We start from the raw sequence: 27,509 nt of genomic DNA on the forward strand, positions 1-27,509 counted from the left end.
TTTCTTTTCTTTTTTTTTGGCGACATCCATGTTTTTATTTAGTTTCTAACCTCCATTAACACTAAGTTAATATTGCAGAAAATAGACACATTTGGAAATTGATCTGAAAAATCAGAACCCATTGGAACTGAAACATGGAAAGTCCCAACAAGAACGACTGCATGATACTTCATGTTTGAAAGGCACTTCCCCCTTATCTGAGTAATGTTCATGATTAGCCAACTACTCCACGTTTCTCGTCTACCCTCTGTACCATCCACGTAACAAGCAGGAAGGGTCCTAGCTCTGGCTGTGAGCACACAGGAATTCTCTAGAAACTTTGTTTTGCATCCAAGCCCACTGGACAGCTGGCAATGGCTGGATTCCTCACAGGACAGATTCTCAGGAACCTTTGACCATCCATGGTGGGGCTCCTGGGAGCAAAAAGCAGATGCAGCGGCCCCACAGCAGGAATTCCAATGAAGGTGAAAATATGGGCTCCATCGCTCAAATAATAAAAAGAAACGGTGCCAAGAATCACGTCCAAGAAAATCCCTAGTCAGTGTAAGTGGGGGCTCACCGAGAGAACAATCACAGGTCTGGTGCTGGCTTGGAAGAGATCTCCTTTTCTCAAGCCCACTGTCCAGAAGCCAAGTTCTTCAGATAGCAGAATGGGCCCTGGTCGGTCAGCGGAGTCTCTGCAAACACCAATGTCCCATTTCTTGCTCGTCCCCATGTCCATCTCCCAGTAGTGGTGGCCAGAGGGGAACCCAGGATGCAAAGGGCATAGTAGAACCTCTCGGCTCTGGCCCTCCGGTTCTGTCTGGAATACCCACAGCGGACACTTCTCAGGTCTCAGAAACGATGAGGTAGTAGTGGTTGGTGATGTCGACATCCAGGGTCACCTCCATGTGACCTTGTGCATGTTTGGGTTCTTGTGCAGAATGGCTTTCTGCTAGGGCTCCAACTCCCTCATCCTCAAAATCAGCCTCCCAAGATGGGTGCTGGGCCAAAGGTCCTTCTTCCAAGAGAGCACGGAGGATGAGGGGCACCAGAAACCCTCCCCGCCAGGCTCCCTCTGCAGTGAGTCGAAGCAGTGGAAGCAGCAGGTGAAGCCACACTTCAGGTTCACCGGCGTCTCCAGGTAAGTCAGGCACACAGGTGTGTGGCCATGACCATTCAGCCCTGCTCTGGCCCCAGTTCTCCCCCTGATTGCAGTTCTCTGATAATGTATTTCTTCTCTTAATTATTCCTTCTTTTTTTAAATTTAATTAAAAATATTTAAGTAGGTCAGGATTGACTCCCGATCTTAGGAAGTGAATGCCCAACACCCAATAATGGTTTGTAGAAAACTGAAATTCACTCATAATCCTAAGAAATCATTTTGGGCATGGTTTCATCCAATTTCTCTTCTTCCCTTATCCCTTTGGATCTTAAAGACCCTGGTCACTAAATCTTTCCATCTGCCCCCATGGTAGCTCAGTATGCAGATGAATTTAGAGTGCAGCATTGCACACCGAAACCAAGGGGCATTACTGAAGTCACCTCATTCTAGTGCCAGGGCATAGTTCAGACCAAATTAAAGCTAAAGGAACGACTGTAACATTATCCTAAAACACCTAATCCAGTATTAGACTGACAATGAGATCAGTGGACACAGGCTCACCTAGAAGGACAAATGAAGGTTCAAATGATCTCCTTGTCCCTTCCTTTCTGGGACCCAGAGTGAGAACACAATCACAGACCCATATACAATATGTCTGAACATTTAAAAGTTATAAGTCAGATGAATAACTGTTAAATAAAATGTGTTCTATGCTGTATCTTGAAATAGACCTTTGGGGGTTAGGTTCAAATTCAGGATTCCTGAACTCTTGAGTTCTACAAGAAAATGGCAGAGGGATGAGAGCTGTACCCCCAACTGACTGGCTATGGCCTTCTCCCAACCCCTTCTTCTCTCACCTCAGGCTCTGTCTGATACTGAGTGGAGCCTTAACACGGGTGTGGACACACTAGCTCATGTTTAAGCTCATCCTTTTGCTTTCCTCATAAACAGCCTTGGCCATTCCTTGAATGCAAGTGGATTTGGAGCCATCTGAGCAGGAATTCTGGGTTGCAGATACCTAAAGTGCAGCTGTTGAAGGAGAGGGTGAACTGAGGTGGACATTTCTTGGCCTTACATACTTCTCATCCTGTGGGAAGGGGTGGGACAAGTAGCTCTCTTACAATGACAGTGAACACATGCCCTTCTGAAAAACGCTACTGCTAGATGAAAGGTTCAACTTCTGACCTTCAACTCTAGCCTTTGCCAGAAAGGATTTGCTACCTGAAGTATGCATTTCTTTAGTTACATTTCAAACACAATGAAAGCCCTGGTTACAGTCATTTACTGACACTTCTTGTTAAGTCCATAGAGTATCCTTACTATTTAACACCCAAGAGATAATTTCAACATCTTGCCTATTAGTCTGCCATAATTTTAAAGAACATCCAGGTTCTAAAAGTTTAGGAAACACTGAAGAAAGTTTTCATCTTTTAATTACGCTGCGGAGAGAGATGGTACAGACAGCTGTGAAACATATGAGAAGAAAAGAATAGGGAGGAGACACACTGACTATTTCAGGCCGCGCAGTGCCATTATTTAAATGTCAAGTCTCTGGCTTTGTAAGCATAAATAATTATATAAGATAATAAGAAACTGAAATAAATATAAGATGGTGAAACAGAAGCATTAAGACAAAAAAAATTCTGTCCCAAACACCTGACTTCTCTTAATAACACACATATGATATTACTCATGGTAATAAATATTAAGGATAACATGATTAATTTGGGCATACTCTTTTCTTCTGGTTGAAAAGAGATGGCATTTTTCCTTCTAAAGAATAGAATTTCACAAGGCTCAAGTCTAGACAGTCTTCAGTGGGAGAGAGAACACAAAAAGAACCCTGGTTCCAAGTCCACACTGCCTTCCATCTGGTCTTCCACTCCTACTTGAACTTAGTACACTTTTAAAGCACCTATACACTCTACTTTCCCTACTAGAAAAAGAGGCTTAGAGAAGTTAAATAGCTTGTGCAGAGGCTGAGCTCTGCTCTCACAGAGCAGCTGGAGAAGATGCGGGAAGAGGCAAGGTGTGATTAAGAGTTTCTTGCCCCAGTTCATAGGCTTTCCTCAAAAAATATGAAAAGCCACTGTTCTAGACTAGCTTATGATTTGGTGTCTTCCTCCCTGCTCTAACCACGTCAGTTCAAGCATAAATATAGACTAAGCCTCCACCCTTTACAACCTCCTACTAACTATTTAATGTACAAATTAAGGAATCAGTTCAGCAAGTCAAAACTCACCCCAGGTATTTCTCTTCTTGAACATTTCCATTCTCTACTGTTCTCACTAACTGTACTTTTTCTTAGCACTCATTACTACTTTCCATCACCTAAATGTCATTTGCTTAGCTCCTACTTTGCAATCTACCTTTATTCATTTATTCCTCCACGATCTTCTGGAACCAACGTAGGGCAACCAATTAGTGGTTTTTTAAGTACACACTTAAAAATGCAATCCATGGAAAAGAAACAACCCCAAACACACTAACATCTATAATAGTTAAAAATGTATTTATGTACATACCTAGATATATCCACATAGGAAAAAACACAATCTATAGCCATTCAGTAAAATACACATTCCACTTAGAATCTGTCACAGTTCACATAGCAGAGGCCAGGCTCATTTAGCCTTGCTAGCTATTTCTGCCAAGACAGTGATCTTGATGAGCAATGAAGTGACTGCAGGGATGATGTCCAGAACACTTAAGTATAAACTATTTCCAAGTACTGTAAAATGTTTAACATTTTGACTACTGAGAAAATAATTCAATCTTATGAAGTTATCAGACTATCTTCCTATACTGAAGATGCAACAAAGTTGGAATATTACTCTTAAAAGAATTACATAACTTCACATATTTTTTGTTGTTTTTAAAAAATTATTGAGGCTTTTCACTAATTTTCATAAAGCTTCCACTTAATCTCTAGTAGTTTAATTTTAATATCCTCACTCAAACCCCTTTGTATATATGAATAAGAACTAAGTTTCCTGGGTGGTTCAGTCGGTTAAGCATCTGACTTTTGATTTGGCTCAGGTCATGATCTCAGGGTCATGATATTGAGCCCCACACTGGGCTCTGTGCTAGGCATGAAGTCTGCTCAAGATACTCTCTCTCTCTCAGAAAAAAAAAAAAAAATCCACAACTTGTTGTCAAACACTAAGGATAATACATAACTGTGGACACATGTCTATTCATATTTTAGAATAAAACACAATGAAACAGAATGCTCAAATACTGAGAATTTTCATACATAATAGTTAAATTAGTATTATCAAATCGACAGGAAAGCACAGATTCCTTCTTGTTTCATATTAAGATGTTTTACTACCTCAGACTGATGGGAACTGAATCTTCCAAGGTGCGGATTTTACAGAGTTAAACTAGGAGAAAGGCAGCTCTTTCTCCAAGACTAGATTCAGTGGAGTTTTTTAGACCACACACCATTTAGGAAGATTGTCACAAAATCTGAACACCGCTATACCTAACACCTTTTGTCTCTTGTTCCGTAACTAATAATGCAGCCAACACTGTATACTCGAGTGCCTGAACACCCTGCATTCTAAGGTTTTAAACCTCTTCCATTTTATTTTTTTAATACAGCAATATTTCTCACTCAATTATAGCCTGCCGCATCTAGTCTGTGTTTCTTCAGATCGCACATTTGGGCCATTCTAACAGAGATGAAAAAAGACAGCAAGATGCCAAAGCACTGTATTGGCTACCAAGTTTGAGACAACTCCATGTACGCTGGGCAGAGGAGGTAACTGAAGAGAAAGATGCACACAGAAGTTTTTCTTTGCTACTTGCAAAACTTCTTCATTTCTCATAATTTTGAATGCTTATTTTGGGGCAGCAAAGAAACATGGATGTACAGGCAAAGAATAGGGAGAGGTATAAGGGTGGCTCTTCTGACCCCAGCAAGAAAATCTGTTCCATAGCAGCTTGCCTGCAGAATCACAGGCCCCACAAAAAGGCTCAATTAAACGACTGCTTACAGTATGTGTCCATAAGCACATTTATGAGCACAGATAGTACCTTGGTGTGTGAGTGCACACGTGTGTGTGATATCTGCAGTTAAGAAGCCATTACAACAGTATAGGTCAAACCATGTGAAACCGTCAGCTTTCTAGGTTAAAAATAGTAAAATATGAACAATTTCACGTAGTTCAACTTAGATTAAAAAGACTAAAGTTACAGATTCAATGCATATATTTAACACAAAGGTTTATAAGTGGCTGCTGACATCAAAATTGTGACAAAATTTTTTAATTTTTTTAAAAATTTTTTAAAAAATTTTTTAGAAAATTAAATTAATTTAAATTAATTTAATTAATTAAATTATGACAGACAGACTTCTTTACAATTTTGTTTCCTGATGTTCACTTACTGAGGTGTTTGTTGGCAAATCTATAAAACTAACTCTGTCTCATGATCAAAGGCCCCACAGTAAAGGCAACTACAACTAAAATAAAATTTTAGGTTGGCTATAGAAATAGTAACCCAATTGCCTATCAGTTGCGTGCACGCATACACACACACAGACACACACACACAACTATTCACTTATAATCATCACTTCTTGGCGGGGGGGGGGGGATGATAAGCAAACAACTTAAAAATGGTAATCTAATTCCACTGATAGTTTATGTTATCACCTGTTACCTGTGGATTAAAGGTAAAAATGAAGTAGTTTCTCTTCTCAAATTATGTTCTTTGTTTTATTTTAAATCTTTAGTGTAAGTAAATTCTGAATTTGACATGAGAAGGTATCGCATTAAAAGTTTTATTTTCAAAATTTTCAAAATTATTTTCAAAATGTTTATTTTCAAAATTTCATTTAGCTAAGAAATTTTAATAAGAGGAAGGCAGGATGCTAGTATTGTAAGAGTCAATAATTTTAACATACTGAAAACCTAGGACCACATGACAGACTATGAACATTTGACATTACTGATAGCAAGTTAATCATAATAATTTGATAGAAGTATTCAGCTTTACTAGTGACTAATCGACAATTTCTGTCATGATTTAAGGAATGGAAAGAACAAAGAAGAAATTACCTTTGCTAATTCAGTCACACACATAAACGCCTCCCCTAAACTCTGAGTCATTTTCCAAAGTGGAAAACCCAATTCAATGAAAAATACCTGCATTGCTCCAATTTCAGACAAGAAACCTAAAACTTAACTGTGGGGATTCATGACTCAAGAAGAAATTTATGGCAGAGATAAAGAGTTCATGGCAAGCCTTGGGAAATTACTGAGAAAACCTGACTGATGCCCATTCTAACAATTTCCAAATGGAGGTCACCCTTCATTCTTAGTATCTTTTATTTCTTGGACTTAGCTTTTATCTGGTTTGCTATGATTTTTCAATCACTAGATAGATACTATCAGGGCAAGAGATTTCACTTTAATAATACCTCTTTTCATTGCCACGGTCTTCTATCTATTTTCTTCTGATCTGCTAGATCACACTATTATTTCTCTATGTTCTTTCTCTCTTCCTAATACCACAAAATTCAGACCTCTGCTCCTATAAAAGAATTCTATTTGGCCTTTCCCCACTTGTGGCTTACATTTTTCTTTCTCTACAACTTGCAAAATGCCCTGCACAATAAGTACCTAGTTAACCATCTGAGGCTCTTCCTGGAAAACCATTCCTAGTTCTTGTTATGTGTTTGAAAGTTATTTTCACAGCATTGCTGGAAATTCACCTCGTTCAGGGAGTGGCTCCCAATGAACTCATCTATATCTGTTTGCTTGGGGTTACTTTGGAATATGCTCAGTTTGTATTACAGAACTTGCTCTGTAATACAGAATACTTTATAAGTACAGAACACTTTATAAAAAAGTATTCTTCAGTCTCATGTCAGTGTGTGTTCTTTCACTTGGGAAAATAATTAGCACAGCGCCTAAAACAGCTTTCTACTGACTGTGGCTATAACAAATTAATACTACCTGATAACTTTCCTGAAATTAAATATCCACAAATACAACTTTGTAATTTTAAAAATATTTATAATACTTTTAAATATTTAAAGATGCTAAAGTGAATACATGTAGTTAATTCCTTCTAACTCCCCTAAAATAATAACAAAGGTGTGTGTGTGTGTGTGTGTGTGTGTGTGTGTGTGTGTGTTTGGTTATTTTTTAAGGCATAAGCCTGCAAGGACATAAAGAATGGAAATAAGAAAAAGCAGCAAAACTCTAAGAGCTGACAAGGCAAAGAAATGACTGGTAACTGACTCAGCAGATTCAATAATGCTGATCTTAAATTAGAAGTAAAAAAAGCGAAGATTTGACTCACTTGTAACAAAAAATCCCTGAAGGCTCAAAAATTGGCAGGACCAATTATATCTGAAATCAGAGTGACGCTGGAGCTGAAACCACTTTCTGGGTGAAAGTGCATTTAAGAAATCTAGATTCCGGGTGCCTGGGTGGCTCAGTGGGTTAAGCCGCTGCCTTCGGCTCAGGTCATGATCTCAGGGTCCTGGGATCGAGTCCCGCATCGGGCTCTCTGCTCAGCAGGGAGCCTGCTTCCCTCTCTCTCTCTCTGCCTGCCTCTCCATCTACTTGTGATTTCTCTCTGTCAAATAAATAAATAAAATCTTTAAAAAAAAAAAAAAAAAAAAAAAAAGAAATCTAGATTCCTCCCACCTCCACCTTTGCTCAAGTCTTCCCCTATTTAGCATAGCCACATGACTAAACTTCTCCTATTCTGGGAAAATATTAGAAGTGTATTCTCTAGAGTGGGTAAAACAAAGGGTCTCTGGGTTTGATATATGTTATAGGCTGAATTGTGTCCCCCTCAATTTTCCTATCTGGCAAATATAACCCCCGCACCTCACAATGAGACTACTTGGAGACAGGTTCTTTTGAAATGTGAATTAAGTGAAAATGAGGTCATTAGAGGTGGTGATCCCTAATCCAGTGTGATTCATATCCTTGTAAAAAGAGGCAATGGGGGAACAGACACAACAGACGGAAGATCATGTGAAGATGGCCACCTACAAGCCAAGGACAGAAGCGTCAGAAAGAACAGACTCTGCCAACACCTTGATCTTGGACTTCTGGCCTCTGGACTGAGGAAATAAATTTTTGTTATCAGGCCACTCAATCTGGTACTTTGTTATGGCAGTATTACCAACTAATACAGTATGCTAGACAACAAACAAAAAAAATTAAGTTTATAGATACCTAGCCTTCTTTCCCCATAAGACTTCTGAAATTCTAGGTGCAAAGTAGGAGACTGTCCATTCTCAAGTCTCTGACAAAACAGAGTCATTGAACTTGGGAACAAGAAAACAATCCACCCATACAGTTAATATAACTGTCAATAAGTCACACCAACATTCACAATGTTTCTGCGCACCTTTTGGTTAGAGTGACACCCCCAGAAATATGATCAGTTAATCAAGGATCAGCGACCTTCAAAGAAAGCATCTAACATGAAAGATAGACTAAAACAAACAAATGAACTTTGGGGCAAAGGTTACATGGGAAGAGGGAAACACAAAAGCTCTATCAGTAATTATTAAAAATATAAGAGAGGCTATTAAGAATAGGATACTAGGGGCACCTGGGTGGTTCAGCTGGTTAAGGGTCTAACACTTGATTTCACCTCAGGTCATGATCTCGGGGTTCTAAGATGGGAGACCTGTGTCGGGCTTCGTGCTGGGCATGGTGCCTGCTTGAGATTCTTTCTCTCCCTCTGCCCCTGCCTACACCTCTCCTTCTCTCTTAAGGAGGAAAAAAAAAAAAAAAGGATGCTAAAACAAAAGAACAGAAATCAAGAGTTCTTAGAAGTTAAAAATAGGGGAGTAGAAATGAGTAACTCAGTAGAAGAGCTGAAAGATACAGCTAAAGAAATCACTCAAAAAATAGAACAAAAGGGCAAAATTGAAAATAAGACACCAAAAAATGAGCTATTTATAAGTTTAAAAGGTTTAAAGTAAGAATACTTCCACACAGGAAAAACAGACTATGAAGAGAAGGAAAATCAGTATTTCTCAGAACTGAAGGTCATAAGTTTCCATAATGAAAACACAGCACAAAGGAGAAAGAGCCAGCATGAGAAACGAAAACAGACCCACATTAAGGCATAACAAATTGTGAAATTTCAAAATTCTTGGAACAAGTTCTCAAACCCTGCCAATTTTCGAAAAGAAAATATAGTACCCATTTACTATACGAAAATTCATCAGGTAGAACACTTAAAATATTAATCTCCATCTATAAATGTTATACTAACATTAAAAACCTAAAAAAAAAAAAGTAAAAAGGGAAATGAATGAAGAAGGAAATGAATTACATCCTTTAGGAATAAAGTGAGACAATGGTTTAGATAAGCAGAAAGACAATAAACATATCTTCCTTAATATAAAAAAATGAGATGTGTATACAAGGTATAAACTTAAACTTGGCTACACATCTTTTATAAAAAGGAACCTGAAAGAGTAAATAGTTGAACAATAGTCTAAGCACAAGTTGGCTTCCCCATTCAGGTATCACTATCTAATAACTTTGTAATGCCTAAATATTAGGTAGTAGAGACTAAAATTTAATCTCTATTAAAAAAAGAGTTATCCAAACAAGTGAAAGCTAAAGGAGTTCATCACCACTAAACTAGGCTTATAAGAAATGTTAGAGGTACTTCATTAAGCTGAAAAGAAAGAGCACTAATTAGTAACAAGAAAATATATGAAAGTATAATTTCATTGATAAAGGTAAATATATAGTAAAGGTGGTGGATTAATCACTTATAAAGCTAGTATGAAGGTTAATGACAAATGTGATAAGAACAACTAATTGTAATAATTACTTAAAGTTTACATAAGAAAAGGTTCTTATTAAATGTAACATCAAAAACATAAAATGTGGATGTGGAGAAAGAGTAAAAATGTAGAGCTATTGAATGCATTCAAACTTAAGCTGCTATCAACCTAAAGCAGACCATTACAAATACAGATTTTTATATGTATGCCTCATGCTAATCATAAAGCAAAAACCCACAGTACATATATGAAAGGTAACAAAAAAAATCTGAAGTGTAACACTAAAGAAAGTCATCAACTCTTAAAGGAAGAGAGCAAGAGAAGAAGAATGGAACAGAAAACTATAAAACAGCCAGAAAACAAAAAGATGGCAAAAAGTATATACCTATCAATAATTACCTTAAATGTAAATGGACTAAATCTACTAGTCAAAAGACATAGAATGGCTGAATGAATTAAAAAACAGGATCCATCTATATACTGTCTAGAAGAGGCTCACTTCAAATGTAAGGAGACACACAAATGGAAAGCAAAGGGATGAAAAAAGATGTTTCATGAGAATGGAAACCCAAAGAAAGCTGAGGTGGTTATATCATATTACACAAAATAGATTTTAAAACAAGGACTATAATCAGAGACAAGAAGGAATTATTATATAATGATAAAGGGGTCAATCCAACAAGAGGAAATAACATTTGTAAACACCTATGTATCTAACAGAAGTTACAGTACCTGAATATATCAACCAAATATTAATAGACTGAATGGGAGAAACTGAAAATACAATACAATAAAGTAAGGGACTTTCCTATACCAGATAGGAAATCAATAAGGAAACATTGGCCTTAAATGACACATTAGACCATACTGACTTGATAGATAAACAGAACATTCTAACCAAAAGTAAGTAACAGAATACACATTCTTCTCAAGTACACATGGAACATTCTCCAGGATAGATCAAATGTTAGGTCATAAAATAAGTTTAATATATTTAAGAAGATCAAAATCATATCAAACATCTTTTCCTGCTATAATGGTGTGAAACTAGAAATCAATTACAAGAAAAGTGAAAAATTCACAAATGGGTGGAGATTAAACAGTGCACTGAACAACCAATGGATCAACAAAGAAACCAAAAAAACTTTGAGACAAATGAGAAGGAAATACAACATATCAAAATTTATGGGATGCAGCAAAAGCAGTTCTAAGAGGAAGTTCACAGCGCTAAACCCTACCTCAATAAACAAAAAAAATCTCAAATAAACAAACTAGCTTCACATTTCAAGTAACCAGAAAAAGAACAAATGAAGCACTAAATTAGTAGAAGGAAGAAAATATTAAAGATCAGAGTGGAAATAAATGAAACACAGACTAAAAAGACTAAGAGCTGGTACCCCAATTAGGTAAATATAATTGACTAACCTTTAGCTAGACTCACCAAGAAAAAAAAAATAGGGCCCAAACAAACAAAATCAGAAACAAAAGAAAAGATGTTATAAATGGTACCACAAAAATATAAAGGATCTTGAAAGAGTTCTATGAACAATTATACACCAACCAATTAAACAACCTAGAGGAAGTAAATAAATTCCTAGAAACATACAATCTTTCACGCCCAAATCATGGAAAAATAGAAAATCTCAATGAACCAATTACTAGAAAGAATTGAAATTAGTGAGTAAAAACCTCACAACAAACAAAAGTCCAGAACCAGATTTCTTCGCTAGTGAATTCTACCAAACAAAGTAAAGTTATAGGCTAATACTTTGACTAACATAAATGTAAAAATCTTCAACAAAATATCAACAAACTGGACTCAACAATACACAATAATCAAGAAAGATTTATACTAGGGACACAAGAATGGTTCAACACCCACAAATAAATGAATGTGAGTTAATTAATAGAAATCATATGATCATCTCAATAGATGCCAAAAAAGCATTTGACAAAACTCAACACCTATTTATGATGGAAACTTTTAACAAAGTGGGTAGAGAGGGAACACACCTCAATGTAATAAAGGTCATAAATGACAAGTCCACAGCTAACATCATCCTCAATGGTAAAAAGCTGATGAGGAACAAGACAAGGATGCCCCTCTCACCACTTTCATTCAACATAATACTGAAAGTCCCAGTCACAATAAGTAGGCAAGAGAAAGAAATAAAAAGCATCAAATTAGAAAGGAAGAAATAAAACTATCAGTATATTTGCAGATGACATAAAATTACATAGAAAAAACCCCTGAAGACTCCACCAAAAAGCTGTTAGAAATAATAAATGAGGGGCGCCTGTGTTGCTCAGTGGGTTAAAGTCTCTACCTTCGGCTCAGGTCATGACCTCAGGGTCCTGCTCAGTGGGAAACCTGCTTTCCTCTCTCTCTCTGCCTGCCTCTCTGCCTACTTGTGATCTGTCAAATAAATAAATAAAATCTTTAAAAAAAAAAAGAAATAATAAATGAAGTAGCGGGATACAAAATCAATACACAAAAATCTGCATTTCTTTTTTTTTTTTTTAAAGATTTTATTTATTTATTTGACAGACAGGATCACAAGCAGGCAGAGGCAGGCAAAGAGAGAGAGAGAGAGAGAGAGAGGAGGAAGCAGGCTCCCTGCAGAGCAGAGAGCCCGATGTGGGGCTCAATCCCAGGACCCTGAGATCATGACCTGAGCCAAACGCAGAGGCTTAACCCACTGAGCCACCCAGGCGCCCTCCAAAATTTGCATTTCTAAAAACTAATAATGAACTATTGGAAAGAAAAATTGAGAAAACAATCTCATTTACAATTATATCAAAAAGGAATAAATCTAACCAAGGAGGTGAAAAACCTGCACTCTGAAAACTGTAAGATATAGATGGAAAAAATTGACGATGACATAAATAAATGGAAAGAAATACTATGCTTATGAATTGTAGGAATCCATGAATTTTGTTTTAAAAAAATGTCACACTACACAAAAGAATCTATAGATTCAGTGTAATCACTACCAAAATACCAATAGCATGTTTCACAGAACTAGAACAATTAATTCTAAAATCTGTATGGAATCACAAAATCCTCAAGTAGCCAAAGCAATCCTGAGAGAGAACAAAGCTGGAGGTACCACACTCCGTTTTCAAACTATACCACAAAGCTATAGTAAGCAAAACAGGATAGTAGCCATAAAAACAGATATATAGATCAATAGAACAGAATAAAGAGCCCAGAAATAAACCCAAATTAATATATATATATGTATAGATGTATCAGTATGCATATACAATATAGGTGTATATATCTATATATAGATATCTCAACTGATTTGATAGATATATCAATTAACTTATGACAAAAGAGGTAAGAATATATATAATGGAGAAAGGACAGTCCCTTCAAATAAATGGTGCTAGGAAAATAGGATACTACAGGCAAAATAATAAAAATAGCCTATTATCTTATACCATACACAAAAATTAAAGTAGATTAAAGACATGAATGTAAAGACCTGAAACCACACACTCCTAGAAGAAAACAGATGGTAAGCTCCTTGACATTGATCCTAGCAATGATTTTTTGGACCTGACATCAAAATCAAAGGCAACAAAAGCAAAAATAAAGTAGGACACTACATCAAACTACAAAAGCTTCTACATGGAAAAGAAAACCATCAACAATATTTTCAACAAACTCAATACCAAAAAACAAATAATCAGTCAAGAAATGGGTAGAAGACATGAACAGACATTTTTCCAAAGAAGACATACAATGACCAACAGACACAGGAAAAAATATTCAACATCAGTTGGTATCCAGGAAATGCAAATCAAAACCACAATGGTTAAAATTAAAAAGTGAGATGTTGGCAAGGATGTGGAGAAAGGGGAACCCTCTTACATTATTGGTGGGAATGTGAACTGGTACAACCACTCTGGATAACAGTATGGAGGATCCTCAAGAAGTTAAAAATAGACCTTTGACCCAGCAATTGCACTATTGGGTACTTATCCAAAGGAGATTAGAAGGGGCACATGCACCCTATTGTTTATAGCAGCAAGGTTTACAATAGCCAAAATATAGAAAGAGCCCAGATATCCATCAATAGATGAATGGATGAAGACAGTGTGTGTGTGTGAGTGTGTGTGTGTGTGTGTGTGTGTGTGTGTGTGTGTGTGTGATGGAGTATTACTCAGCCATTAAAAAGAATGAAAGCCACCCAATTGCAATGATGTGGATGGAACTACAGGACATTATGCTAAACAAGATAGTCTGAGAAAGATAAATACTATATGATTTCACTCATATGTATTATTTATTTAAGAAACTAAAGAAATGAACATAGGGAAAGGGAAGGAAAATAAAATAAGATGAAAATAGAGAGGGAGGCAAACTGTAAGAGACTCTTAACTATAGGAAACAAACTGAGGGCTGCCGGAGGGAAGGTGGGTGGGGAATGCGGTAAGTGGGCATTAAGGAGGGCACTTGATGTAATGAGCACTGGATGTTATATGCAACAATGAATCACTAAATGCTACCCCTGAAACTAGTAATACAATATATGTTAACGAAACTGAATATAATAAAAAAAATTTTAAAAAAAGAAAACCATCAAAATGAAAAGGAAACCTACTGAATGGGAGAAAATATTTGCAAATCATAAAAAGCTCATACAACTCAACAACAAAAACACAATCTGATTAAAAAATAAATTAAAAATCTAAAAACAAAATTCAAAGAACCTGAAGATATATTTTTTCCAAAGAGGATGTACAAATGGCTAACAAGTATATGAAAAGGTGCTCAACATCGCTAAATCACCAGGGAAATGTAAATCGAAACCACAATGAGCTATCACCCCACACCTGTGAGAATGGCTATTATCAAAAGGACAAGAAATCACTTTGTGTTGGCAAAGATGCGGGGGAAAAGGGTATCGTTATGCACTGCTGGAGGGAATGTAAATTGGTGCAGCCTCTATGGGAAACAGCATGGGGGTTTCTCAGAAAATCAAAAATAGAAGTACAATATGATTCAGTATTCCACTTCTGGGTTTTTATCTGAAGAAAATGAAGACACTAATTTGGAAATGTATGTGTACCACCATCTTCACTGCCGCATTATTTACAGTGGTAATATGGAAGCAACCTAAGCATCCACTGATAAATGAATGGGTAAAGATATGGAATGTATGTATCTATAGAGAGATATGATGGTATACTATTTAGCTATTTTAAAAAAGAATAGGGGCGCCTGGGTGGCTCACTGGGTTAAAGCCTCTGCCTTCGGCTTGGGTCATGGTCCCGGAGTCCTGGGATCGAGCCCCGCGTCGGGCTCTCTGCTCAGCGGGGAGCCTGCTTCCTCCTCTCTCTCTCTGCCTGCCTCTCTGCCTACTTCTAATCTCTGCCTGTCAAATAAATAAATAAAATCTTAAAAAAATAATAATAAAATAAAAAAGAATAAAGGCCTGCCACTTGTGACATGGATGGATCTTGAGGATACTATGCGAAGTGAAATAAGTCAGACATAGACAAATACTGTATGATCTCACTTACATATGGAACTGAAAAACAAAACAAAACAAACAAACAAACCCAAACTCATAGATACAGAAAATAGACTGGTGGTTGTCAGAGGTGGAGGTGGTGGGGTGGGCAAAATACGTGAAGAGGGTTAAAAGGTACAAACTTCCAAATATAAAATAAACAAATCATGGCAATATAACATACTGCATTAGTGATTACAGTTAATAATACAGTAATGAATATTTGAAAGTTGCTAAGAAAGTAGATCTTAAAAGAGCTCATTACAAGAAAAAAAAAGTTTTTGTGACTGTACAGTGACAGATGTTAACTAGACTTACTGTGATGATCATTTCACCAAGTCTATAAATATCAAATCACTATGTTATATACCAGAAACTAGTATAATATTATATGTCAATCATATCTCAATTTGAAAAAAGGAGGAAAACAGATACCACGTCCTTTTATAACTTCTTACAGGGAGATACAAGGGCCCTTCAGCTCCTCCCAAAATAGCCTTCCAAACTCTGGTACAATTGCACTACTGACACAATTTCATCAATACAGGACTCAAAATAATAGCACAGCATACCTGTATCTTTCCTTGGAATAAGTGAATTATGATTCTCAAGGGGGTGACCGAGACGTTTCCAAGAAGTAGTTTCTTTTTTCTTTAGGACAATCTCTATTTTTCCCACATTCTCAACAACTCGCACTAAAAAGAAGATAAATTTCATTTGTATTCACTGAAACTAAATATAACACATTACTTTAAAATCAGTCTTCCTCAAACAATACAAATGTTCTGATCTGATATGAATAACAGAGATCATTAGTAAGATAAGACTTCATATACATATTTGTCAAAACTGTTTATCCCTTAAATGATATTAAATTTAACTTATTTTATTATATGAATCAAATTAACTTTTTTCAAACTAATTTATCAAGATCCAAACTAATAGGTACTGCTAGTTTTCACAGAAGCCCAAATATGTCCATGGCAAGTACTTAACACATAGCTTCAGGGGCGAAAAAAAAGGAGTGGGCTGACATATACAAATTAATCACTGAGTGGACCTATAAAAGCAAATTTAATTTATACTCTTCCATTTCTTAATTGGGATCTGAGAAGTTCTTATGAGTAAATTCAGTAGATCAATTCTGAACTGAATAAACAAAAGAAAAAGCTTCATGAATAATTATGAGGTACATATGAATCTTAAATAATTAAAGGTCTTTTAGGGTATCTTTTAATTTTTGACTGAGTTCAGAATATATGGATATAATATAATAATAAAATACAGACTTTTATATACTGATTAAATTTTATGAATTGAACATGCTTTTAAGGCCCTAAAGTGTATTTCAGTCTGTCTTCAGACTGACTGAAAACAGAAAACAATCTGTTCTTCCTCAAGGTAAACACATAATTCAACAGCAACTTAATAATACTTTTTAAGACAGATTAGTCAAATACATTCATTTCAATGAGCACTGATTTGAAGCTTAACAAATACAGAAACATGATCCTGTCTTTATACAATTTACAGAGCTTGCTACCACATATAGGAAAGAGAAAGCACAGAACCAGTATAAGGTACTCTGACAGTACTTTGAAACAAGAAATTACATATATACACACAGATATATATATATATATATATTTAAGTATATATATTTACACATATATTTGTGTACTATCTCTATATATCTATATAGTGAAATATAAGTGAAAAATAATATAAGTGAAAAACAGAATAGAATGGTTGGCTGGGGGGGAGGGGCGCGGTAAGGGATAGTGAGAGGATGACAAAAGGGTAAAAACTTCCAGTTAAGATATGAATAAGGTCTGAGGATCTAATGTATAACCGTGGTAACTACAGTTGATAATATTACAATTCCAATTTGCTAAGACAGTATTCAAAAAAGTAAATACGTGAGGTGAAAGATGCGTTAACTCGATTGTGGGAATCTTTTTACAATGCATACATATATCAAACCATCATGCAATTAAATATATTACAATTTCGTCAAGTACATGTCACTAGAGCTAAAAACAAAAGACCAAAAAACAATCAAGAAACCACCATTCTGTGAATCTTCTGCTATTAAACAGCTTTGTGAAATCCACACTGTACTTTTATATTTAGCAATATTATAATTTAATATGCTCTGTCAATATTACACATTTATATCTATACACCTAAGAAAAATTTGGATGGTCTAGTATATTTCTACATATTGCATGTCAGGAGGAGGGCAGAGATAAGGAGAATGGAAAGAAGAGAAGAATTTTCTTCCAAGGAGAGAAAAAGGAAGGGTAAAAAGATGAAAGGAACAAGGAGAAAGAAAAAAACAAACAAACAGAAAAAACCTGAAACCAGCAAGAGAACATATTTATAAAAAAATTAATGTATTTGTTTATATAGAAAATGTTACATCTTTGTTTTGTAATATGAAAATACACATATGAAAAATAAGACAAAGGCTGATTTTTCTCTTTCTCTCTCTCTCTCTTCCTGTGTAGGTATGTATATATGTTCATGTATATATACACATAATTATTTTTTGGTAGCTTACCAGAAATATCTTCCTCAACTTCATGACTTAGCCCTAGGAAAGAAAAATAGGTTTAGTTAAAATCCAACTTCAATTCATACGATCTATGAACACCATGTAAGATCATCTAAACAGTTCATATATGCACTATGTACTCTTTCAAATCTCTCCAGATAAATAAAACATATTCTGACAGCCAGGAGAAAGAAACTGTATACAACCAAAATGTCCAACTATCTGAATATAAAGACATACAGTTTTCAATTTCTCTCCTTATTAAAAAGCAAATACCCAATTGCCATAAGTGAGAAGCCACTCTAGTCCAAAGACGGTCCCAGCCTGACAAACCTACAAACCAAGAAGTGAGCAGGCAGGTAGGGACGCAGCCCCTGCAGTGTGCATGCTCTAGTGTGTTCGCAAGTAGATGTGTGTACAGGCCAGGCTTGGGTCTGGCTCTGTTTTTTCTTATTGTTCTCTAAGGCTGACTATGTATTCAGTTATTGAAAGAAAACTATTGAGTCTCTGTATGTTATCTTCTAGGCATTATCGATACAACAGTTAATGAAAGAGAAAAACCAATGCCTTATGGAAATTGCATTCCAGAAGGGGGAGAGAAATGAAAGAAATATTTTTATAGACACCTGCTCTAAACTTCACTATGTTAATATGGTTATCTGGAACTTACAGTTCCGCATTATTTTAGTCCTTCCAACCCAATATTGGCATCCAAATCTCATATTTTTTGACTGTGGAATTTTTTTTTCTTTTGTATTGTGCGTTACATATTGTTAGCTGTAGTGGGAACAAAATTAGCCATAAAGCCTTTGAAACATAGTAGATGGTGGTGCAGAGGTTTTACTTAAAGAAAAATCAAGCAGTGCTAATAAGTAATGTGTACTTTTCTAGACATCTGAGTGTCTCTCAGTGACTCTCCCAATATACATTAGATCTTTTATTTTCTTTTAAGATTTTTTATTTATTTATGAGAGAGAGAGGGCATAGGTGGGGGGAACGGCAGCAGGAGAGTGATGAGCCAACTCCCCTAAAGAGTGGAGAGCCAGATGCAAGGCTCGATCCCAGGACCCCGAGATCATGACCTGAGCCAAAGTCTGACACTTTACCGTTGGAGCCACCCAGGCACGCCTCCCTACGTGTTAGATCTTACGCTAAGAAAAAATAGGATGAGTTATTATTTCTACAAGAAAAGTTCAACGTTCCAGTTTGATTAATCTACTAAATGGAGAAAATAGGAAAGAAAAAAACATTTATCAACTCTGATCAAATTCAAGACAAAAGGAACATCATTAATATAGTAAAGCAGTGAACAGAATCCTCAGTCAGCTGATGTCTGGGCAATCAGTCTCTGTTTTGCAAAGTAAATGATATAAGAACACCTGCTTCACACATAATTTTCTTGTTATCATAGTTTCTATGTGCTTCATTTCTACCTTCTAACTAGAATAACATCACCTTCATTAGAGTAGAAAAGGGTAAAATCCTAAAGTCATTTGGGTGAAAAGTAGATTAAGAATTTGGTACTTTTGATTCCAGATTTTAGTCCTAGTTTGTTTCTTCTGATCTCTTAATTTCTCAAAGCAGACAGAAGTGACTGTGTGGTTTATCTCTGGTCATGAAGGAACAGGAGGCTGAGGAATACAGTACAATCTTAACAATCTCTACTGCAGCCTCTGACTTCCCATGACAGAGCAGGCAAAAAACAGGCCCATAGAACTAGCACTTGGTGATGGCTGCTCGGTAGAAGCTCATGACGGGCCTCCAGAGATCTGTCTGTAGGTGTCAAGTAAAAGACACTTAACAAAGCTAGGGCAAAAAATATTTCATATTATGATTGATTTTGATTGCATCCAATTATTTAAACTTGGGAAAAATGAGGTCATGCTGCCATTTCCTAGCCCTATCTTTAATATAAAGAAAAAACAGAGTAGAAATTGATCAGAAATAACAAACCAATTGACAATATCAGATAAAATATTATAGCTCTCTAGACTGCAGACTGAGTTACTGCCAAACTTAAAGGAAACTGGAGTTGCTTCCATTAATATAAAGTACTTACCAACATGTATAATATATGAATAATCCTTGATAACTGTTTCTGCTCTAAAGGAATTATCCTGATGATCAACTATTATTGAGTCTAAATTAATATCCTTAAACAGAAAGCAAAAAGAGAAAGATTATAAAGTAAAATTTTTCCCAAATTTTTAAATTAAACTTTTAAGATAATCCACAGATGTTCATATGGCCCTTCTTTATAGGATCCACAAGATGAGTAAAGGTTACACCTGTTTTTTTCTCATACAACACAGTTCTCCTTCAAAACACACAGTGCAATTTTAATTATAAATTTGTCTCTCCTTAATATCTACGTCATCCACTCATCTCTAAGCTCTAAATGTATGGGACTGTCTAGAATAGTGCTTAGTACCTAGTAGGTGCTCGATAAATATTTATTGAATAAATAATTTGGAAAAAATGATAATCGGACCAGCAATCAAGATACATGTTGATTTTAATCTTTCTACTATTATGTGATGCTGGGCAAATTACACAACCTCTGACTTCAGCTTAAAAAATTCACTAAAAAATTTTTAGATAGCTCTAATTTCTGCATAGCCTTTTCCAAGCTATTTTGGTACCTATCTTTTATACCATACACTGAACACATTATTCCACATAGAAATCTTCCACCTTCCCTCAGTCATTCATCCCCTGTGCCTCACTGATACTACCAAAAGAAGTAGACCCCAACCTCCCTAGGCTGTGCCCTCTTGATTTTGGACTGCGTGAGGAGGAGAAGACAATAACAAGAGGGAGTGGAAGGGGTTCAAGTGGTGTCTCTAGCCTTCCAGGCTGTATCAGGCAGAAAACAGAGCCTGGTCACTCCACAATTCAACAGCTCATATGTGATTCTGCTATTACAGAAGTAACATGCAGTCTCAGAAATTCCTAGCTGCCAGAACTTGTCTTTAAATTTACATGGTTCAAGTGTGAGAACCTTGCCAATTGCTGAAGGATCTATTTGGAGATGTTATATGTTGTCTGTGTACTTATCTGATTTCCCAGACAGACTAATAAGTCCCATGAAAGCCAAGTATCTACATATCTGGCTCATCATTAGATCCCTGAATTCTTAAATAGTATTGCAAATAAAGTAGGAGTTTGATAAGTACTTAGTAAACCAATGTGTCCTTAATTTTAGTTTCAAGGGGGCATTTGAATCCCATTAGTGGCTTAGTATTACTAAACCACAGTAATACAGTCTCTACCATATTCTCAAATCCCAATTCATGTGCAGGAAGTTAGTTCTTACAATAAAGTTAACTGCAATTCTCACTTTTGTTATCCATGCTTAAAACACACACACACACACACACACACACACACACACACACACACAGTATGTAATATATTTCCTAGTCTAGCTTTTTAAAGAGGCTACAGCATGGTTGTTAAGAGTGTATACTCTGGAGCCAGCCTGCCTGGGTTCAAAATGCTAGACCTACCATCACTTACTGTGTGACTTTGGGTAAATTATTTAATCTACCTCATGGAGTTTCTATGAGTAAAAAGTTAATATAAGAGTGCTTAGAAAATAGCTAACATTTATTGAGCATTTACTTTTTTTCTGATTTTAAAGTTTACCTTCTGTTTAGTATATATAACAATGGTGACTAAAGAGTCTGTCTGGAACCAGTCATAGCTGTGAAATAGTAAAAGAATGAATAATTACATTGACAATCATGTACTAAAATATTAAATCATTAAATATATGACTTAAAAATATATATATGGCTTAAAAATACACAATATGACTTAACATAAATATATGATTTTAAATATATGGCTTAAAATCTGCTGTAAGAAATATATTTCTCTAGGTAAACATTTTTCTAAATAACGGGGGGGGGGTGTCTTACCCTTATATAAGTGGTAACTACTTCTGAATTTAAAATACCTATACTAACACATATTCCAACTTGGATTAAAACAAATAATATCCTTGACAAGATACTTTTTAGAAAGGTTACAAGTACCACTAAAATCTTTTATTAGAGTAATAACATATTTTCTTAAGAAGCATGAAAAAAATCTACATACTTATTACCTTCACTCCCTCCCTGTCACAAATATATTATTATTCAAGATATTAGTTCATCAAGGTCTTTTAATGGCTCAACAATAAAACTTAAGGTAAAACTAAGTCTTCTGTTTTATAATAGTGGTTCATCAAACTGATACTGTTTTTGTACTTCTTACATATATAAGGACACCCACCGGTAAACCCTAGAGATATCCTTATGCCCTTACATTAAAACTGTATATGAAATACTTTAATAGATTTAACAAATATAGCAGGATGCTGCTGTTATAGACTGACAGTAGAGAGAAAAGCAGAAAGAGAAAAAAAATGGCAAAGAATGTTTAGAACCCTGAAGGCATCCGCAATGTTAACATTAACAAAAACACATATGGATCAAATAATTTACTAAGACTGTTGCTGTGCAGTGCATTTTAAAAACAATATAGTAATTGAGTAAATAATGGTATGGTCATTTGATAGCAGGCAGACAAAAAATGCTTTTGCAGAACATTTAATGACATAGGAAATTGCTCATAGAACACATTGCAATGCCAGTATTATCAAAATAGAATAATACAGAAATAGGGGTTAAATGAATCTAAGTGGGTAGAATAAACCAAATATTAAGTATATATCTAGATAGAATATGACTGATTTTATCACCTACTTTTTTGTATTTCTCCATATTTTTCAAGTTTTCTACCATGAATGTAGACTTTATAATCAGAAAAAATTTTTTTGAATAGTTTGTTAAAGTTAAAAAATATTTTTAAGTTTAAAGTTTTTTAAATATAAAGATTTAAACACCACAGTCTTTAAATTGGATCAAACTTCAGTTATACTAAAAATTCACATTAACAGGAAACAGCTCATTCTCCAACAATGCCTGATAAATGGGACACTACGCTCTTATGTCAAAGAAGCATGATTAATATAGTAGGCAATAACTCAAAGTCAGAGCTGTTTATTTTTTTTTTTTAACGTGTATGTTTTGGTGTAGAACTGATTTAGCTTTAAAAAAGCATAACAAGAATGCATACCTTGGAGAACTAGGGCCTTCTTTGGCAAGTGCATCTGACACTTGGCTCTTGGGAAGCATGCCTTCACAAAGAAAAACAAAACAGCCACAGTTCATCTAGAAAGCATTTATCTTTTTTGTTTTTAGTAAAGGTATTAAAACATCATAAAAGGACACAAATCACAGATGTACTACGTAATGAATTTTCATAAAGTAACACATACCCTTGAAGTAAGTGCCATTCTCTGCCTCCTTCCAATCACCAGCCCTCCTCCAAGCACCCATTATTCTGACGTCTAGTAGCATCATTAGTTTCTGCCTATATTTGACCTTTATAAAAATGTAATCATACAATATTTTCTCTTTTCATCTGGCTTTTTTTGGTCCTGCATTACAGACCTTACGTTAAATAAGAATGATTGATAGTGAGCAATAAGTCAAACCTTGAGGTTTCTGAGATTTTACCCATGCTGTTGAAGTCAACAGTAGTTCATTCCATTTTATTACTAAATATTACTAAATTGTATAAATATATAGAATTTACACATTCTCCTGCTGATGGACATTTTAGATGTTTCCAGTTTTTGGCTCTTAGACACAAATAGCACTGTTATAAACATTCTTATATATGTACATGTACATTCTTAAAGAACATGTATCTACATTTCTGGTAAGTTTTTAAGGTGTGTGTATGTTCAGCTTCAGTAGATGCTGCTAAATGCTTTTCTAAAGTGGTTGTACCAAATGACATTTTTTACCAGAAGTGTCTTGAGAGTTCCAGATGTTCTACAACCTCAATGACATATGGTATTGTCCTTTTCCCATTCCAGTCTTTCTTGTGGGCATGCATCAACACAGCATTTTAAAAAGCCCACTAAAACTGCCATTTTCAAATGAAAACTCTGAGACATGCAAGAACTCTGGAGATTCTGGAAGCACTAATGTTTCCCTCCCACAACTAGAGTGCATTGTTACCTGCAAGGTTCAGTTTGGAAAAAAGGAGGACTGCTGCTAAAACACTTTTGAAAATCACTGTATCGGGGCGCCTGGGTGGCTCAGAGGGTTAAAGCCTCTGCCTTCAACTCAAGTCATGATCCCAGGATGCTGGGATCAAGCCCTGCATCGGGCTCTCTCCTTGGTGGGGAGCCTGCTTACTCCTCTCTCTCTCTCTGCCTGCCTCTCTGCCTACTTGTGATCTCTCTCTGTTGAATAAATGGATAAAATCTTTAAAAAGAAAGAAAGAGAGAGAGAGAGAGAGAGAAAGAAAGAAAGAAAGAAAGAAAGAAAGAAAGAAAGAAAGAAAGAAAGAAAGAAAGAAAGAAAATCACTCTATCAGTTAAATTTCTATCCCTCAAACTCAGCAGGAAAACAAATACTATGTTTAGTCTCTGGTGAGTCTTAGAATTCCCACATTAGAAGTCACAGTAATTAGATAAGGTCAGAGAGGGGAGGCACCTTTCAGACAGGCTAGTTGAGAGGTTTAGTTTAGAGGTTTCCAGGATTCTTTCAGGCCAAGAAACTTCTGTTTAAATCCAACTTAAGTGCAAGCACAGGATATCAAGCAGCCATATTTTGGGGGATGAGGCTGATCATCAGTTCTGAGCTCAGGCCTTATGCAGTTTCCATCTCTTCTTATGTAACTCCCAGGATACAATCAACTTTCAGGTAAACAAAGAAAGTCTCAGAGATTTGACATAACAAAGCCAAAGTTATGAACTAACTAGTGGTGAACCCTAAAGAAGAATGTTTTACTAGGAAACTGAAAGCATAAGAAAAGAACTATAATAATTAAAATGTATTTTGGTCTAAAATGACAAAAAATAAGAAAAGATAACCTTATTATTTGAAAATAATTGGAAAGATATTTTACTAAGAGATTAATGTCATTTATCTTTTGGAGGCCTTATACGAATGTATCACAATCTAACAATTTGTGTAAGAAAAAGCCATCAGCAGGATTCATAGATTGTTAGTCAATTTTGATCTTATTAGGACCTGATTAGGACCAAGAAATCTGGATTTGAGGTGTCAGCACTGTGACCTTACAAAAACAACCATTTCTGCTTCCTCAAATTCAAACTAATAAAAAAAATCTGCCCTGCAATCTCATGAGGAAAGGAGCCAACTTCCACGCCTTCTCAAAACCTATATGGTGTCATACAAATACAACTCTTTAGAACAGAATAATGTCACAGGATGTGGAATGTGTCTTGACTTCAACATTTACCAAGCAGAACAAAACACCTTATATATAATATTCTTCTAGAAAAGTTGAAGAAATCTGTGGCAACTGTGGGATGGAGCAAAATAGTTAGGTGAACTAAATGAACATTCTTCTCCCCAGAAGTGCTGCTTTATGACTGACGTTAATTTGAAGGGATCAGGTCTCTCATGGAGCAGTTTATCTCATCCAGGATTTAAAACAGGTTTGAATAATGACAGTGCAGGCAGACATCACATCTGCAAATACACAGACTTACCACATACTTAAATGAGCCAAATATGGGAAGCAACTAACAAATATAAACATTACAATCTTATAGAATCCCAGATCATAATAGGTAGCTGAGCTGGCCAGATCACATGTGGAGTGTTAATATTCCATTCTCAAGACCACCTTGAACTAATGTCTAAGTTAAACGCAGTGCATCCAGGGGAGGGCAATAGGAAAGTAAAGGTTCTGGAAGCCATATGTGGTGGGAATGGAAATGCCCAGTCCATCATCAGTCTTTAAGTGATGAGTCTTTAAGTGAAGCTTGGATGCCTAATATCACTAAAGAGTCAATCATCAGATGAAACCCAAGATGCGCCCTTCACTGAATGCAGCCAGTGTTACACTATGAGACAAAAAGCTTCTGGTATTACATCACAAAGGGCAATATGTCAGTCTACAATACACACTTGTTTTCTCAAGTTAAAAAAGAAAAGGTAATTCAGTAATCTAGTTTGTAGCTGTATTTCTATAACTTTTTTTTTATAAATATGGAGGAAAAAAATCTATAAAATAGTGCAATCAGAGTAGTGCCAGGCATTTCCTAGGAGTCAATACTGACCACTACACCATATTTATTTTGGCTTCCTTGGAGGGTGGGGGTGGGGGCGATGCATGGTGGACAAAGGTAGTTGTAATTCTGAGTCAAAGGGAATGGTTGAATAAGCCAGAGCTGCTGAGCCTGGTAAAGTAGTTTAATAGGCTACTCAGGATCTGGATACAAACATCAGTGTTGAGCTCCATGCCAGAGGGATGTGACTTGCTCAATATTGCTTCTGTAGGTAGAACTCCTCATCACTACAAATATTCAAGATGCGGGCAGATGAACACATATTCGGGGATATTACAGGAGGGACAACTTACTGTAAGAGTAATGGCTGGAAAATGGGATCAAAAATGTTCTGCCAAATCCCCTAAGTTAGGCAAGTAGAGACATCTTTTGTATAAAAAAAAAAAAAATCTAAATACTACCCCCAAATAATTGTGTAAAGCAATTTTGTATGTGAATAAACCCATGTGAATGTGATCCATTTTTTTTTTTATATGACTTACCATTTAAGACTTTCTTTTCTTCATGATAGTCTGTATAGTGATTTAGGGGAAAAAGCCAGGTAAGAATAGTATAACATCAAAGAGAATATCAGTTAATATTATATTTGAAGATAACAGCCCTGTTTTTGAAGGGTTTTCTTTTAAGGTCTAAAGAGAAAAACAAGACTAATAAACAGCTGACCTATGTTAGAAATAAGGAAAATTCCTCTCTGAAAATTATCAGGCCACTTCTTCTTCAGGTGTTTACCTCCCACTTAACTGAGCTTTTTTCTACTTCTTTGAACATTTGTTTTCTAATACTTAGGTTAATTTCTTCAGAAAACAGATAAAAACCCAAGTTTTCCCCAGGTTATCATTCTCTAAAGTAGTCAAAATTATCCAGAACTTATTACATTATACTTTATAAATAAGACATACATGTTAACAACCCCAAAAAAGACACCTTAATTATCTTTCTTATCTAGGACAGTACTTAAAAATGATTATTGTTACTCCAAATTTAAATGGCAAAATAATAAAAATATAAGACTTGCACTGTATATACAATGCACTACAATTAGTGTTACAACCCAGGAAAATTTAACAGGTATTTTCTTTCAGGATGGCAGCCAACTCACAAACCTACATTGTATTTTGATCACCACAGATACCACACCATATGGTCAAAATAAAATCCTCAACAAGTTAACAGAGTTTTAAAAAAAAAGAAGACAAGCCAACAAAATATTCAAATAGAAAATGACATATCAATTGTTAAAGTGAACTTGTTTATGGAAAAAGAAACTCAACTACTTAAATGAAAGCTTTTAGATTTTTTTATGTTCTGATTTTCAATCAACCAGAGATCTTGTAATTACTTCCACTTCACCCAACTACTATAAAATACTCATGATTCAGGAGGCCAGATAAATG

The 27,509-nt window shown here is 35.6% G+C and overlaps 1 protein-coding gene and 1 pseudogene across 5 annotated transcripts in view; both read right to left on the reverse strand.

The window, feature by feature from the left end:
* LOC309864823 (cytochrome b5 reductase 4) overlaps window positions 1-27,509 on the reverse strand; it is a 93,145-nt gene that overhangs the window by 22,947 nt on the left and 42,689 nt on the right. For 2 of the 4 annotated variants that reach the window (XM_082730692.1, XM_082730689.1), the window contains exons 5-10: window positions 26,598-26,627; window positions 23,076-23,136; window positions 21,597-21,654; window positions 20,008-20,101; window positions 17,955-17,987; window positions 15,964-16,086 (exon numbers count right to left, since the gene is read on the reverse strand). In XM_082730692.1, coding sequence (XP_082586818.1) covers window positions 15,964-16,086; window positions 17,955-17,987; window positions 20,008-20,101; window positions 21,597-21,654; window positions 23,076-23,136; window positions 26,598-26,627 — 399 coding nt within the window. The remainder of the gene's footprint in view (window positions 1-15,963; window positions 16,087-17,954; window positions 17,988-20,007; window positions 20,102-21,596; window positions 21,655-23,075; window positions 23,137-26,597; window positions 26,628-27,509) is intronic. The other 2 variants (XM_082730690.1, XM_082730691.1) reach the window with 2 other exon arrangements.
* On the reverse strand, window positions 311-6,243 carry LOC309865132 (ret finger protein-like 4A pseudogene; annotated as a pseudogene). Its single transcript has 2 exons — window positions 6,151-6,243; window positions 311-1,201 (listed from the first exon to the last, which is right to left on the reverse strand). The product of its transcript is annotated as a ret finger protein-like 4A pseudogene (transcript).

Source organism: Mustela nivalis, assembly GCF_964662115.1.
Source record: "Mustela nivalis genome assembly, chromosome: 5".
Taxonomy (NCBI): domain Eukaryota; kingdom Metazoa; phylum Chordata; class Mammalia; order Carnivora; family Mustelidae; genus Mustela; species Mustela nivalis.